This window comes from Carex rostrata, chromosome 4, assembly GCF_964058835.1.
Source record: "Carex rostrata chromosome 4, lpCarRost1.2, whole genome shotgun sequence".
Lineage (NCBI taxonomy): Eukaryota > Viridiplantae > Streptophyta > Magnoliopsida > Poales > Cyperaceae > Carex > Carex rostrata.
The window spans coordinates 2,157,748-2,175,827 of NC_135921.1; the positions used below are offsets into that span (position 1 = coordinate 2,157,748).

Consider the following 18,080-nt stretch of genomic DNA (forward strand, 5'->3'; position numbering starts at 1 on the left):
CTCTTCAGCAGGAGCTTCAACAACTAAAGTATTTATTGAAGTCATAACACATAAACAAAGGAAGAATTGATTAATGAAGCACTAGCAATCGATGAACTTATGAATATGATATATTTTCTTTATGATTATTTCGAAGAAAGATGGCACATATATATACACATACACACACAATACTTTCACAAGGGAATAGTGAAGGCACATATCCTTGTTATCGAAATAAACCTAAACGCTGTAGTTTGGAATCATTATTTTAAAAAAAAACGTGTTTCATGCTTATTTGTAGCGTACGTACCGGAAACGGTACCCGCTACAGCTATTTGTTAAGAATTAACTGAGTAGAACTACCGACATTTTTTTAAGAATAATTATTTTAGTACCTGTGCTACAGTAACAGTGCTACAGTATCTGTACTTAGAGAAATAATGTATTGTGGTCCCCACTAATTTTATAATCTCCACTAATTATTGTTCTAAAATTCCAGCAGCATCATTTTTCCATGGTCCCCACTAATTATATAATTTCTCTTTTACAATCCCTGCACTCGTTCTTACGTCAACCTTTTTCAACAAAAATAGTTGACTTCATAGGAATAAATACTTTCAGTACTTAGATATTAATACTTTCAGTGTCATATGTACAAAATATTTAGATATGTATACATTCGTAGTTATAAATACTGGTACGTTTGGATGAAACAAAGAATAGCTTGGAATAGCTCGCTAACCTCAAATTCGGAATAGCCGCTAACCCAATATTTCATAGGAATAGCGGAATAACAGCTAACTCGAGCTATTCCTTGTGTTGAGAATAGCGTTTTTTTCACCCAAACGTGAAATAGTGAGAATAACTCGCTAGGAATAGCAGCTATTCCTGTGTCATCCAAACGTACCAGATAAGATATTAACACTTAAAAAAATATTAATACTTTGATGTGTGACTTGTTATGATTATCCATTTTCGAGTTCCCCAATCATCCCCGCGTTAGCCATCCTTTAACAAAAATAGTTGACCTCATACGTATAAATATTTCAGTGTATAAGTATAAATACTTTTAATACTTAGATATTAATACTTTTAGTGTCATATATAAAAAGAGAAGGGTTAAAATGCACCATTGGTTTTGTGCCCCAACCATACCCCACATCTCTATCTTTATTTACAAAGTTCAAATAGTTGATCTGAACCGTTCATCTTGTTCTACATATTAAAATGTGCTTAGAGACCAAATTTTATATTTTTTGGAATTTTTTTACTATTTATTTAGATAGGTACAAAATCACTGCATCTGGACCATCCAAAAATATTGATTTTGTACCTATCTAAATAAATAGTAAATAAATTATAAAAAATAAAAAATTTGGTCTCTAAGCACATTTTAATATGTAGAACAAGATGAATGGTTCAGATCGACTGTTTGAACTTTGTAAACGGAGATAGAGACGTGGGGTATAGTTGGGGCACAAAACCAATGGTGCATTTTAACACTACTCATATAAAAAATACTTATAAGTATAGGTATAAATACTTGTATGGCGAGGTATAAATGCTTGTGCGATGATGAGTCTGAAAGTATGTCATCATGGATGTCATTTGAAAGAAAAAAATTGCTTAGGTATTAATAATATAGAAAAAAAAATTAAAATTGTGGAGATTTTGTAGGTAAATTATATTTCTGCATTTAATTTTCGGTGGTCTCCCCGCAGGTACTATTATCTTCGCGCTACAATACCTGCACAATATATAATTGTTCACCTCATAGATATAAATAATTCCATACATGGGTATAAATACTTCTATGCATAGATATTGATACTTTAAGAAAAAAATTCGAATTCTAGAATTTTTGCAATCTCCACAAAAAGTTATTTTTCTATATTTAATTTTCGGCGATCCCTGCGAGTACAGTGCGGACACTGTAGCGCAGGTACTGTAGCTTCCTTTGAATATTAAGTGCTTGTATAGATTCCCCGTAAAACTTGAAAATTATTATTTTTATTTAACAACTAAATTATAGCAACTCAGTTATCTTACGTGTGGAAATTTTATTTTACTTACTATAAAAAAAACGTAATTAAAGAAATATTTATAACGAGTCATAATATGTTTAGATTTATCTTTAATTTGTGTTAAATAATATGAACAACTATTTTAATGTTACTTGATTGTACGGTTATAAGTGAGTATATATAGGTTTCATTTTAGTCCAGGAATGCTTTAAATTTTATTTAAGAATATATGAAATATATAGTTAGTAATTTATAATTAAAGTTAATTTAATTATTTATACAAATATGAGTTTTTTGCAAGTCATGACTAAACAAAATATATAAATAATATAAAATGAATTTTATTTGGCGGTGTCAAATTTGCTTGGTGCATACACCTGTTGACCACATTTGTCTACCTAACGTCACTAATATTTTCATGGCTGAAATTTTACTTAGAAAGGTTGAAAAAAAAATATAATAAAACACAATTAAAAAGGTAAAAACCTCTTTCCTATTTTGGGGATCTCTCTCTTCGATTCAAGAATTTGCAAGGCATCAACAATTTCTAAGTATAGATCAATTATTGGGTAACGGTTCATATTTGCAAGGCATGCCAAATTGAAATAACCTATGGATATTGACCAAATATTCTTGTAATAATTTTTGAAATCAAAATATGCATGATTATATATATCTAGAACAACTTTCAAAATTGAAACGTGACATGATTTTGCAAAGAATTGGTTATGATCATATGATATTGTTGTAGGTGAACTGTGTTAAAATGCAAGGAACCTAGAAATGACACGTCCAAGGTAGTTAATATCACTGATAAGTACAATAGGAAATGTCCATGCATACAGTAGTAGACTATAATTGTAGCAAATAATGTAGTGTGTGAATGTCGATTTTACCCACTTCTTCTTCCAACTTGATTGTTGCTTATGTTAAAATACTTGTGGGCTTTTGCTATATTGTTTCTTGGATTTTAGATGGAATTGCTTGAATTCTTTTTCTAGTCGTGAGTCCTATAAGAAGCATGCATGAAATAAGATTTGCATTGAGTATTTGAGTTGCATGTTATATGCATAGATAACATAAGACATGAGTTGAACCATAAATTTTACATGATATACTTGCATGTATGATACATAGCATGATATGAATTATTTACTTGTTTTTAATGAAATGTATTAAAGAACCACAAGTTTGAAACCTGATGATATGTAGATGCCGTATTTGGAATAAGCGTGTAATTTATGTTATATAGGTGCTGAACTTGTAGCGCATAGCATAAATTGCATAGGCGTCATATTCAGGGTAAGCATGTAATTTTTGTTATGTAGGCGTTGAACTTGTAGCGCATAACAGAAATTGCATAGGCTCAATATTTGTGGTAGCGCATGACTTGATTATGTAGGCGTTGAACTTGTAGCACATAACTTTATTTATGTAGGTGCTGTATTCGGAGTAAGCACACAATTTCAAGTTATGACCATAACAGAAATTGTGTAGGCGCCATATTCGTGGTAGTGCATGATTAGAGTATTGTATATACATGGTTGAACCTCACACCTGAACCTTGACGGTCATGTAGGTGCTGAACTTGTAGTGCATGACCGAGATATTGTAAATATGATTATCTAATATGATGTGGATTTTATTCTATAATGAATATTTGCATGTTTGACATGATACATAAGCATTGCATTTTTGGTAACTAATGTTCATGTTAAAGGTTTGAGATAAATGCATAAGTTTAGGTGAGAATAGGATTGCACAAGAAAATTTTATTGAACTTTTAAGTCTATTGCACATGAGCATTGCATAATAGAAACTAACAACATTGAGATAAATGCATTTTTTTTTTCTATGAGCAATTTACATGCTATCTGATTGATTTCAGATTCTTTTGTTATTTCTTGGATTTCTATAATTATTGTTATTTTATTATAATTATGCTCAGTGCTGGTTTGTTTAGTTGGTTGAGTCATATAATAATTCGACTAGAACTGAATACCGCACTGGGAGATTTTCAATCTCTCAAATTTCCACTTTGGTGGATTCCAGGTACAAAGCGCAAGACACAAAAAAATGAGATGTTGAACTAGAGAGCTGCATGACGTGCCACAAAGATGAGTATTTGGTTCACTCTAAATAAATAAGTTATGGTATTTTGATTTCATTTTATTATACCGTAACATGTTTATTCTCAATTTGTTTGTTACATGTAAATTTCGAAACTTAAAAGAATAGTTTATTCATGTATTGTGGCTCTTGTCTTTGTCATTGGTAATGTACATATATATATTGTGTATGATTATGGAATCGCCTTGTATTAATAAAAGTGACAGGTTGTCTGCCCTGTTGTCGGGTGTAACAACTAAAGGGGATATATCAATGCAAATATACAATCACTAGTGGAAAAACAGGAATCAGGATCGGTTATATACACATATCAGTATCGGAATCCAACCGATCCTGATGAAGGCGATACTGATACTATCAGGATCGGTTTTATATTTTTCAAGAACCGATCCAAATAGAAACTATTAGGATCGGTTTTTTAATAAAACCGATCTTAATAGTTGTTATCTAGATCGGTTTTTGACTAAGAACCGATCCCGATACGTACTATCAAGATCGGTTTTTATATAAGAACCGATCTTGATAGTATTTTCGAATTTTTTTTTTAAATTACATAACAACCGATCCTGATACATACTATCAAGATCGGTTTTATATTAAAACCGATCTTGATTGTATTTCAGATCATAATTCCAAAAAAAAAAAAAAAAAAACTTTTAGGATCGGTTTTTATTTAAAAACCGATCCTAAAAGTTTTTTTTTTTTTTTTTAGAATTAGGATCGGTTATTTTAAACAACCGATCCTAATAGTAGTAATCTGGATCGGTTGTTTAAAATAACCGATCCTGATGTTTTATTGAAGCTAAAAAAAATATTTTTATTTATTTGACCAGCTTCCATATATATTTTGCTGGCCAGCATCCTAAATTTTTTTTTGTTGCATAGTAAGAAGCAATAATCAATTAAATATCATATACACATTCTAAATTAATTATCATACACATCTTAAACTATTACAAAAAATTCATGTACTTCATAAAAAGTTTTGTAAAGCATTACATGTTATAACAAGAAATTTAAATCCAAAAAAAAATTAATTAACAAACATACAATTGACTAATTGGGCTATTTCTTCAATTAACACACATTTATACAATATACACATTTATGCAATTAATGTAAAGCACAACAATAAAAAAATCAATAATTACCTCTTTTGCAATCACATCACTTGAGATTAAAAAAGACCCTAAAAACAAAAACAAAGGTAACAATTAGATGGAAAAACATTTTCCAATAAAAAATACAAAAAAATGTGTTTTAAAAGTATAATAATGAGAAAATTAGATAAAGCTAATACCATGATAGTTGATCGGCCGGATGATTAAGTAACTTGAGAGAGATGTCCTCAAAACTGTAAAACAATATACAAACACCATTAATTAATTTTTGAAACAATAAAACAAATTAAAAACTGGCACAATTGAGTCGGAGGTGCGAGAGGCTCGGATTTGAGAGGAAGAGACGGAGAGAAAGAGAGAGAGAGACACGGAGGAGAGGGAGAGACGGAGACAGAGAGAGAGAGACAGAGTACTGAGGATTTGAGAGGAAGATACGGAGACAGAGACAGAGATGCTAAATTGAAAATGAGAGGCGCGAAATGAAAATAAGAAGAACCCTAGCTAAGCTGGTTATATAGGAATTATCATTAGGATCGGTTGTTTATAAAGAACCGATCCTAATAGTATCAGGATCGGTTTTATAATAAAAAAACCGATCCTAATACTAATTTTTTTGTATAAAAATAGTATCAGGATCGGTTTTTTATTATAAAAAACCGATCTTGATACAAATTTTTTTTTCAAAATTGATTCTGTAAAAAAAAAAAAAAAAAAAAAAAAAAAAAAAAAAAAAAAAAAAAAAAAAATCAGGGTCGGTTTTTTAGAAAAAACCGATCCTAATAGTATCAGGATCGGTTTTTTATAAAAAACCGAACCTGATTTTTTTTTTTTTTTTTTTTTTTTTTACAGAATCAATTTTGAAAAAAAAAATTTGTATCAGGATCGGTTTTATTGCTAAAAACCGATCCTGATAGTATCTGGATCGGTTTTTAGCAATAAAACCGATCCAGATAGTTTTTTTCTTTTATTTGGAAACTCTTTTCATATGGTTATGTTTAAATAAATATAAAAAATTACATATTAGAAATATAAGTTAATTATTTAATAGAAATTTTATTTAATTTTCAAATTCTACTTAAATAATATTAAACAGGAGATAGGTACTATTTGACATTGACATTTCATTAATGTAATTTTGATGAAAATTAATGTAATTTATATTATTAAAATTTATGTGATAATATAATTAATTATTTGACATTGATATTTCATTTTGAAGTCATTTTGACTATTGAATTTTTTTATACAATCATGCATGATGCATCAATGACTTGTGCCATATAATAATATACATAGGACTTGAACCCTTGTTGTGTGGGGTTGTGAAGGAACGAATACGAACATTAGCATTTGGTCGATCGGAACCGTTAAAATGAAAGAATGTCATATTAATTTCACCATTATAAAATTTGATACAATTCGGGATTCATTTACTAGTTCATCAAAGCAAAACAATATAGCAACATCGCACGGCCGTAAATAGTTTACGTTGGATCTTAATATTATTTAAGTAGAATTTGAAAATTAAATAAAATTTCTATTAAATAATTAACTTATATTTCTAATATGTAATTTTTTATATTTATTTAAACATAACCATATGAAAAGATTTTCCAAATAAAAGAAAAAAACTATCAGGATCGGTTTTTAGCAATAAAACCGATCCTGATACAATTTTTTTTTTTCAAAATTGGTTCTGTAAAAAAAAAAAAAAAAAAAAAAAAAAAAAAAAAAAAAAAATCAGGGTCGGTTTTTTATAAAAAACCGATCCTAATAGTATCAGGATCGGTTCTTTATAAAAAACCGACCCTGATTTTTTTTTTTTTTTTTTTTTTTTTTTGCAGAACCAATTTTGAAAAAAAAAATTGTATCAGGATCAGTTGTTCTAAACAACCGATCCTAATAGTTTAACTATTAGGATCGGTTTTTTAGAACAACTGATCCTGATACTATCAGGATCGGTTTTTTAGAACAACCGATCCTAATAGTTTAACTATTAGGATCGGTTTTTTAGAACAACCGATCCTGATAGTATCAGGATCGGTTTTATAAAAAACCGATCCGGATAGTTCACAAATTAGGATCGGTTGACTAAAAAACCCGATCTAACTAGTTTTTAGGATCGGTTTTGTTCAGAAAACCGATCCAGATAGGTATTAGTATCGGTTGTTTCATATAACCGATCCAGATAGGCCGATCCTGATTCATGTTTTTCCACTAGTGAATAGAGACATAGTGGACGCATAAAAAATGAAATCATTTGAACCATCTATAAAAAAAAATTGGCAAAATAAAGTGTTGGACAATCAAGAAAGAGACCCAAACAAGTATAATCTTAGTCTTTCCTTATTTTTATTATTTCAGTTTTATTTGCTGAACAATAAACACCTTGTACTCAGAGAAACAATTTCATCATACAAGTCTTAATTATCTTTGTGCAATCTTACAAGGTTCAACGCTCCTTTCTCCACAAGACTGTTGCTCTGTTGGTGTTCCAAGTAATCCCTAAACCTCAAGCCGTGAAACACGGCAGGGCAATCGGTGTTGACCAAATCCGCAATTGGTTCCACAATCACATCAAGCGATGGCCCAATGACTGTCACAATAGACATCCTGTATCAGTTTTCGAGTTAAAGCCACTACCGATTCGAATCGGATCCAATACATGTGCCCCGATATATGATCCTTTTTCATTATCTGTCAGATCGAACAACGCCTTAAATGATTCCAGCATCTCATCCTTCAACCTGTCTTGGATTCGATGATTTACCAGCTAAAAAAACAGTGAAAATAAAAATAAAAATAAAAATAAAACTAAAAGTGACAAACAAAAGATATAACGTAAGATCAGAAATGAAATTGTCGGATATAAGAATTTCATTGTCTCCAGCATCAGAAATTTCTAAACAAGAACTAACAGAACGATGCAAAATCAGCCGAGCAAGGCAAATGATACGTACCAGTACAGTATGTGAGTGTGCGTACCGAATTATATATGTTCTAGTAACTAATCAGTACCATGAAGAATCCCCAATCTTCACAAGCTGTGGCAAGTAATCAAACCATCGCCGACTGTTGATCAGGGGTTCCATTAACAAGAAGTCTGAAATCAATGGTTGGGATAGTCTCTTCTTTGGGAAGTTCAGCATCTAAAGAAATTAAAGAAGTCATAGAAGAGAAACAAAAGAAGAATTGATGAAGCACTAGCTGTCGACAAACTTATTAATGTCTTAATTATTGCCTTTATGATTGTTTCCAAGAAGAAAAGGACATATATATACACACCATAGTTTCAAAAAGGAAGAACATATGTGGACCGAAAGCTCTGGTCACATATCCTTATCATCAAAATAAATCGTTTAATTGGAAATAACAGAACCACTTTCCAGTATATATAAATGGTGACAGGCCTAGTTTTTTCTAGAAAAATGAAGATTTGATTCTATCCATCTAAAAAGTAATAATTACGGAAATTAACAGAATTCTTAAATAAAATAATTATGAATTGTTTACCAGAAGGAAGATTATACAAAATAATAATAAAAAAAGTAATCTGTTCAGCTGGGTTGAGAGGATACAATTGACCACATGTGAAGAAAATTCAACAAAATTATGTCCGGTGTCATCCGTTGGAACAATGTCCGATGATATGATTTGGATGTTCTAACAACTCTCCTCTAAAATGACATCCCATGATATGATTTGATAATTTAAAACAATACTGACACATAGTGACATTAATTCGGTTCCTTCTTCAGGTATTAAGCCAATAATACTCCCTGATATGATTTGAGCATTCTAACTACTTTACTGCAATAATATACCATGCACGAATCACATCTTATATAATTATGAAGCATAAAAACTTGGTGACCATCCTCAGAAGCTTACCAACATTTTTTATTAAGTGGCAAGCCAGTGCCAACTCTATTACATGTTGAAGTAATCTAATAACAAGTACTTGTTACGGCATCCAAAAGTTTGTTACAACTAGTATCTCTTGCATACTGCTATCACTCCAAGAATTTTCTCTAGTACGGCACTTAGTTTTATTTATTTTTTTTCTTCTTGAACAGAGGCAGAACGTGCCATGATCAGGGAAAAATGTATGATGCTAGATTATAATGGCAATAACAGAGAAATCCAATGTTATTGATTTGTATTACCGTATGAGGAAAAATATATAGAAGGTAGAGTCTAACGACTTTGTTCTAACAACTTTTTACTGGGTCAAATATAAAAGCCAGAGTCTAATTAAAGATTAGAATATCTCGACCATTCAGAAGACCAAGCGTTTGTTTTGGACCGTGATATATAGAAAATTTAGTGGTTTAATTATTTAGTAGTGAACAATGTTAGTGTTTCCAGTTTGGAATTCTCCTGTGATTGTGAGGGAGAGACGAGTGGAGGACATGACAACCAATGATGTTGGCTGCTGAAATGTGATAAGATTGTCACTGGATGCGTCTTATAATTACAAATATATCATAAATATTAATATCACTCATATAACATGGTCATGATTTTAGTTCTGGTATTACATATCTCAATTGTCATTTAATATTTAGCTAGAGAGATAATTGAAATTTTACATCGATTAAATAAAAAAGTAGAAAGAGATCCAAACAAGAGCACATTCAGACAGCTCCCCTTAAACTATGATCTGTATACATAGTCTTTCCTTATTTTTATTATTTCTGAGTTTTATTTTTTAAGCACTACACACCTTGCTATTGTGAATGTTTTTCATCATACCAGTACGACCAATTGTCATTTTCAAAGTCTTAATTATCTGTGCGAAATCTCACAATGTTCAACGCTCTTTTCTCCACAATACTGTTGCTCTGTTGGTGTTCAAAGTAATCCCTATATGTCAAGCCACGAAACATGGCAGGAGAATTGGCATTCACTAAATCAGCAAATGGCTCCACAATCGCATCAAGCGACGGCCCAATTACCATCATAATCGACATCCTCACCATCTCACTGTCCAGCACTACTCTGTGCAACACACTCTTGTATTTGCCATTGCTTACTATCTGCAAATATATCAAAACAACTTTTTTTTTTTTTAATTTTTATGAACAAAACAAAAGTCGCATAATGCGCATATTCTACAAATTGAGACAACTATTTCAGATAAAAATATCGAAGATGCCTGTACCTCCATGTGATCGCCGATATTGACCAAAATGGAATTTGGTATAGGCTTTACGTATATCCATCTATCTTTGTGCATGATTTGGAGGCCATCAACACCGTTTTGGTAAACAAGTGTGAGAAAACCAAGGTCGGAGTGTGGTGCCAAACCGAATGCACTACCAGGATTCAAGTACTGTGGATATAGATTGGCTGCCAAATATTGTGTGCATAAACCGAGTTTTAAGGCCTCCATGACGCGGCTTTCTTTTATGCCTAAGCCCTCCCAGATAGCCTTGAGGAGCTCCAGGCCTATAACTCTTGTGCAATCAGAATACTGTTTTGATATATTCCTGTGAATTTGAATTTAAAGAAACAACAATTTAAAAAGGGTAATTGAAAAATAGTACAATTTTAATTATGACTGCTGCTCCAGTGATATATAATGATCTACATATGCTTGACAAAAGATTTTGACCAGACAAACCTTAATGCACCTTATAAACATTTAGTACAACCTGCTGTCTTAGGGTTGAATACTTTGTGGTACCTGAAATTAAGAGGCTTTGGTACAGAGTGGAATTCAGGATGCACCAGTATCTTTGCATGATGTCTCACACACTGACACTCCCCTGTATCAGTCATGGAGTTAAACCCACTCCCCATTCGAATCGGATCCAGTACATGCGTCCCGATATATGATCCTTTTTCATCATCTGTCAGATCGAACAATGCCTTGAATGCCTCGAGCATCTCATTCCTCAATCTTTCTCGGATTCCATGATTTACCAGCTAAGAAATAAAAATGACCACAAATAAATTTAGTAGTGCATAAGATCATAAAGGAAATCGTAGGATTTAAAAATAAAAATTTGCAACATAGGCCAAGCTAGGCAAATGATACATATTATTATCAGTACGGTATGCGAGCGTGCGTACCGATTTATATATATACAAGTTAATAATAAGTAATCAGTACCATGAAGAATCCCCAATCTTTACATGCCTTGGCCAGTGTTCGAAGCATTACAGACCGTTGATCGGGGGTTCCATTGACAAGTTGTCCGATGTCAATGGTTGGGATCGTCTCTTCAGCAGGAGCTTCAACAACTAAAGTATTTATTGAAGTCATAACACATAAACAAAGGAAGAATTGATTAATGAAGCACTAGCAATCGATGAACTTATGAATATGATATATTTTCTTTATGATTATTTCGAAGAAAGATGGCACATATATATACACACACACACTATATATACTTTCACAAGGGAAGGCACGCTGTAGTTTGGAATCATTATTTTCAACAAAACGTGTTTCATGCTTATTTCTAGGAGGAGGGATCGAGTTACAACAATTCTGAGTTACAACATTTTGACACTATTTATTGACCTTTGGATCTGCTTTAAAAATGGTGCACATCTATGAAAATTTGTCGCTGAAATTCATCTCTCTATGGTCTGGACACGTCCAGTTAAATAAACACCCCCCAAACCTCACTCTAACATCCAGTTAATGAAACTCCGGACCCCTCTCTCTCTCGCGAAAACTCCCAAGTAGCGAAAACCTAGACGGTGCGCCCTGTCCTCTCCACCCCGACCCAATCCTCTCCTCCACGACCTCGCCTCTCCTCTCTCGGCACCGCACCGAACCCTCCTCTCTCTTCCACGACCTCTCCTCTCCTCCGCTTACTTTTCTCTTGCCTCCGCGCCTCATCTGTCTCTCTGCCGTCGGAGGTGTCAAACGCACTTCGGTTGGAAATTTCTGTGCTGGAACAAAAGAACCTTTATTTGCTCCAAACCGTTGTTGATAAGGTATTGGTCTTTTCGAGTAACTTTGTTGTTTAATTTTATGTGGTAATATTTGGCATCAATTGTTGAAAATTTCACATACTTATGGTGATTTGAGCATGCACATTTTATATATTTGTTCATGTAGGATGTAATGAACTCAATTTACAATTGAGTTTTGATAGCTGAATTTTTGCAAAAGAAAAGAGAAGAAAAGGGTAAAAGAGAAAATTTTGGATTAAAATGCATAATAAGATAGAAAATAGGGTTTCTTTGGTTCTGTAACAACAATGGTAAGCAAATTGCAGAAAAACAGCTTATTGGAAGAAATGCAACTAGCAATAATTGAAAGAAATGCAAAGTAACAAGAATGATGAGTTGATACCTAAATATACAGTGCTCCAAATATAAATTTTATTATCATAGTACAATTCAAGTAGTGCATACTTTAATTTTACCTAATGGTAGTTCTGAATAATACCAATATATCGGTAATTCGTTAATTATTATGACTATGTACCAATCTGATTTGGAAACCCTAGTAGAGGGGATGACTTTGTTACTGCTTTTTAACACTGTTGAAACTTATCTCTTGTGAGTTCGGGTAATTACACCTCTAAATCAATCTATAAAATGCTCACAGGAGGAAGGATTACTTGCAATTTTAGAGAAGTGTGGCAGGCCAAAGCACCAACCGTGCGAATTGTCAGATACACCCTCTTAAAAGAAAAAATTATGACAAGAGATGTTCTTCGGAAAAGAAAAGTGGCTTGCGAGTTGGATTGGGTAATGTATGATGATCAGAGGGAGGAGTCAGCGTTGCGTCTCATGTACACCTGCTCGTATGCACGCGGTCTAGAGCTATGGATCTAGGGTTCTTGAGAGGGACCATGATATAAATTTTCAATTTTCCTTGACAGCCACTGTTAAGTTATTTTTTGGAGATGTAGAAATATGCCAACATATTTGAGGGATGAGATGATGAATTTGAATGCTGATGATATAGAAGAATCACATAAAGGCTAACAACTTGTGATGTTTATATGACAACTAATGTTTTTTGTATAGTTCTTATGTAAAATTGTTTATATGACAACTTGTGATGTTTCTATTGTGTTGTTATTTTTTTGTGTTATATTTTTTTTGTTATGCTTAGATGTTGTAATTAAGCTTATTACTTTTTAGGATATGGATTCTTTTGAGATGTAATTTTTCAATATGAAGTTGTTAAATGGAAGTAAATTTGATCTTTATATGCCCTTTTAATTTATGTTTCTAACTGATGTCTGATTTTGGTTTGTTCTGCGTATCAGTTTTTGTATTTCCAAAAGCTGATCTTTGAATCTTCACCAAAAATTGTAGAAAAATTCAAAAAATGTGAAACTTGTTTCTATGTACTCATGGGGAAGTCCTCTATTAGCTGGTAAAACAGTTTCACTAAATTTGATCTCTAGATGCCCTTTTAATTTATGTTTCTAACTGATATCTGATTTTCGTTTTTTCTGCATGCGTACCAGTTTTTGTATTTTCAAAAGCTGAACTTTGAATCTTCACAAAAAATTGTAGAAAAATCCAAAAAATGTGAAACTTGTTTCTATGTACTCATGGCGATGTCCTCTATTAGCTTGTGAAACAGTTTCACTAAATTTGATCTCTAGATGTCCTTTTAATTTATGTTTCTAATTGATGTCTGATTTTCGTTTTTTTTGCGTATCAGTTTTTGTATTTTCAAAAGCTGAACTTTGAACCTTCACCAAAAATTGTAAAAAAATCCAAAAAATGTGAAACTTGTTTCTATGTACTCATGGCGATGTCTTCTATTACCTTGTGAAATATTTTTACTAAATTTGATTTCTAGATGCCCTTTTAATTTATGTTTCTAACTGATGTCTGATTTTTGTTTTTTCTGTGTACCAGTTTTTGTATTTTCAAAAGCTGAAATCAGAAAAATAGAATCACAACAAAAGAAGTCATGCTCAAATCAGTAAATTAGAATAACAACACAAGTACAACAATAATAATATAACAAAATATATTAACTTTAGCATTCACTTAAGTATTCATACAAAATCTATTAAAAGCAATACAGTCAATCAAGATGCAATTTTAGGAGAATAGATGTTTCTTGCGTCTGTCATCAATAGAAGGAATTTATTAAGTATACTACCTGCGAAATTTCCACTAGATAGCGTGAGGTCAGAGAGAGAGAGCGAAGGGTTGGAATCCAAATCGTGTCGGAGAGATTACACCAAGGTTTTCAAATTGCGTCATCCAGTTCGCGTCGGAGAGAGTATTTTCAAATTGCGTTGGAGAGAGAAAGGGGAAATACAGTTCGCATAAAAAAAATATAGCGGGGGAATTGGCAACTGGACGGTCCAGTTCCGAGATAGCGCCAGCGAAATTTGTAAATTGATCTGGGCCATTTGATTATAATAGATCCAATGGTTTAGAAATAGTGTAAGATGTTGTAACTCAAAATTGTTGTAAGTGGATCCCTCCTCATATATATATATAATATAATAATAATATATTATTATATTATATAATATAATAATAATATAAATGAAAATCTCGGACTGGTTTTATAACTCCGTCCGAGCTATTTTTTTTTTTTTTGTTCTGTTCTGGACGGGTCTTTCTATCCCATCCGAATTCTTTTTTTTTTCTTCCACGCGACTAAGCTGCTGTTAGCGTTAGTTAGATTAAGAAACCCGGACGGGTTAATTAGTCCCGCCCCATGGGACGGGTTATTAGAACCCGTTCTACTTATATCTCGAAAAATTTCAAAAACAATTCCGTATTTCGATATTTTATTTATTTTTTTCTATTAATAAAAAATTCGGCAGGAGGAATAGTGCTCTAGAGGAGAATTTAAGACGTTTTGAAATAAATGGTGTTGATAATCATGGAGACATTTTTGTAATGCCAAGTAAATTTAAATTAATGTAAAACCTAAACTATATTAATTAAATGAATTAGTAGAGTCCAATTAGTTCCGAAGTCCATATTTTCTGATTTGTCTTCAGCCCAATTTAATTAGTTAATTTTCTAAAGCCCATATTTCCTTATTTAGTTTTCAGCCCATAATTATCTCTCTGCCAAACCACGCACTCCTTAGTTCGCATCCCTTCTCTGTTCGCTCCTTATCCTCTCCCGTACGTAACTCCTAGAGAAAACTCTTCCTTTAAAACTTGTCCGCCAACCCTTGTATTCTAAAATATAGAATCCTTATATGCTACGTTTCTCCTAGTAGTACTCTTATTTCTGCTCATCACAATTGCATTCATTTCACAGGTCACATACTCTTGTTAATTCTTTTTTTTTTTACTTTAAATTTTCTCTTCTTATATAAGATTGTAAAATAGTGAATATACTATGAATATTTGTAAAATAAATATTTTCAGTCAATCAAAAACTATTTTCATAAGAATATATATATTTAATATACAAATTACGTTTCCCATTGATGTTTTATTTCGCTAATTGTCACAACATTCATTAAATATGGTGTACACATATATATAGCTCATGTATAATTAAAACATTATCTGTCAATTTAACAATGTCTTCCATCATATATTTTTATATACATGAAACAAAATTAATTGAAGTAGTAATGAAATAAATTAGGTTCAAGTCTAGAGATTGGAGAACGTGACGAAAGTGAAAGGTACGCTTCTGGATAGTACGGAATTCCAGGTGCGGTGTACTTATCCCGGATAGTTGTTAAATTACTTTACCGCTTTGGTTAAATATTTATATTTATTGTTATGTGATGTGTGAAAATCTAAGGAAAGATGCCATAACTATTATTGAAATGGATTTTTGAAAGGAACGTGATATATGTGAATAGAAAAGGCTAGGATACTATAAGTGAACAGGGGCCGATATGTTTTACATATCGGGATGTATACATTGGGTCAGGTGTTCGACTAGATTCCTCGTTAACGTGACAGTAGGCGAAAGCGGTCCTGTCACAGGTCAAAATTTAGCGGAAAGCCGGATGCACCGTCTAATGAGACAGTCAAGACCTAGCGGAAAGCTGGATGCACCGCCTAGTGAGACAACCAAGACTTAACGGAAAGCTAGATGCACCACTTAGTCAAGCAAAATAAATGTAAATTAAAAGAGAAAAATAGATGTTTTGATTAAATAACTAAATTCGTGCATCATTGGATAGATTTCATTAATTGAATTTGAATGAGAAATTTATATTTGATATCTAAAGTTAATTTCACAAAGATCAGGGCTGGAACTAAAAATCCGCACGGAGAGTTTCGTTCGAGCTCTCATCAGTACCACTTTATTTATGTGGGTTCTAGGTGACAAAGACAACGTAGCTAGGCGAGATGAAGAGTAAAATGAGAAAGCAAAGCAAGGATAACTATTATATTGCCACTTAGTTTGCTTATATTTTATTTGTTTGAATACATATAATGAACATGGTTATGTGACATTTATATAATAGCCATGTCTATGTATGTCCTTTGTATCAAAATACTTGTGTGATTTATATATAGATTTGTGGCAGTATATATATATTTTATTAAAATTTTATTGATAATGTGTGTAACATGCTTACGCCTTACGTATAAGTACGTAACGGGTTGTCATGGGGTGCGACAATTTTGAACAAAATGGTCTAGAGGAATAGTGGTCAAAGGTGTTACCAATTAAGTAACGCATCACCGCACAACATTTTTCTTTTACGAAAGAGAAGTATTTTGATCATTTTTATGGTCAAATTGTGACCATAACTTCTGTCAGAATTTTTAACGCCTAATATATGTAGAGTTAGGCTACGGTGCTATGCACATATATAATGCTATCTGATGCTATGTACTTTTTGACCATTGATAGGCTTTGAGATCTGTGCAAAAATGATGTAACACTTGAATATGGGGTTAGTGGGATAGACAGGATATGAAGTTTTCTAGCGGCAGACAACAATCTGATTTTATCCTATTGATATAGATGTTGTGCTCAAGTTAGTTGGGATAGACAGAATATGAGGTTTTGAACATGTGATGAAATGAATTTTCTATTAGTGGGCATTTTGGTCATCAATGATGCAAGCAACTAGATTTCTATAATAGTAATACATTATAGGTGTTGTGTATGTTTTTTGTTTCTATATATGACCAGTATTAGTATTGGTACCAAGGCAAATTTATTATCAAGATATGTATATGATGCATGTGTGTGTGTTTTTTTTATTATAGTAAACATCATTGGTACCTTGTATTTGTTTCTTCTATTACTAAAATGACAAAAAAAAAAAAAAAAAAAAAAAACGAAATTTGGTTGTGTAGATATATGGCAGAAATAGGGAATGAAATATACTCCAATTTGACATGCAGGATATTCTTTATAGTGTGATTTTTGATGTAGCAATCCATTTTTCTCTCCAGGAACTAGTTGGCTGTGTTGTACCAACTAGTACAAGATTGACCCTATCAGGGAAATAAACTAATTGAATAAGAAAGTGATTTTTAAAGCTATTTTATAGCTGGCCAGTATATACAATCTTGTTATGTACCTTGTAGAAAAATTTCGATGATAAGTTTACTTAAGTAGCTTATCACAAAGTATGCTGTAAGTATTATGATATGTTATGATTGTCACATTGTGTTAGATTTTGCTGTGTTAATTTTTGCTTTAAGAAAAAAAAACTGTCTATATGGTGTCCGTAATCATTTTCAGCACAACTAATTTCTGTTCAAAAAGCAAAATAATTCTGGATGATTTTCTTCACTTCCTTTAACCATATAAGAAACAAACAAAGTTTTGAAGTTAATTTTTAGCATAAGAAATGAAGAAGAGTTGGATGCATTGACAAATACAAATTATCAGCTTGTTAATAGATCTGATAATCTACTGGTACTTGAGAATT

At 32.1% G+C, this 18,080-nt stretch overlaps 1 protein-coding gene and 2 long non-coding RNA genes across 3 annotated transcripts; 1 reads left to right on the forward strand and 2 right to left on the reverse strand.

Moving 5' to 3' along the window:
- Positions 1-7,493: 7,493 nt before the first annotated feature.
- On the reverse strand, positions 7,494-8,874 carry LOC144552657 (uncharacterized). Its single transcript, XR_013511190.1, has 2 exons — positions 8,243-8,874; positions 7,494-8,030 (listed from the first exon to the last, which is right to left on the reverse strand). It is a non-coding gene; the product is annotated as an uncharacterized LOC144552657 (long non-coding RNA).
- Positions 8,875-9,902: 1,028 nt separating this feature from the next.
- LOC144552447 (2-oxoglutarate-dependent dioxygenase 19-like) lies at positions 9,903-11,423 on the reverse strand. Its single transcript, XM_078300430.1, has 4 exons — positions 11,376-11,423; positions 10,947-11,188; positions 10,422-10,749; positions 9,903-10,296 (listed from the first exon to the last, which is right to left on the reverse strand). Exons 1-4 carry the CDS (start codon positions 11,421-11,423, stop codon positions 10,042-10,044), a joined length of 873 nt encoding a protein of 290 aa, XP_078156556.1. The 3' UTR covers positions 9,903-10,041.
- Positions 11,424-12,087: 664 nt separating this feature from the next.
- Positions 12,088-13,419, forward strand: LOC144552388 (uncharacterized). The gene is made up of 3 exons (XR_013511113.1): positions 12,088-12,211; positions 12,831-13,061; positions 13,209-13,419. It is a non-coding gene; the product is annotated as an uncharacterized LOC144552388 (long non-coding RNA).
- The last annotated feature ends 4,661 nt before the right edge of the window (positions 13,420-18,080 follow it).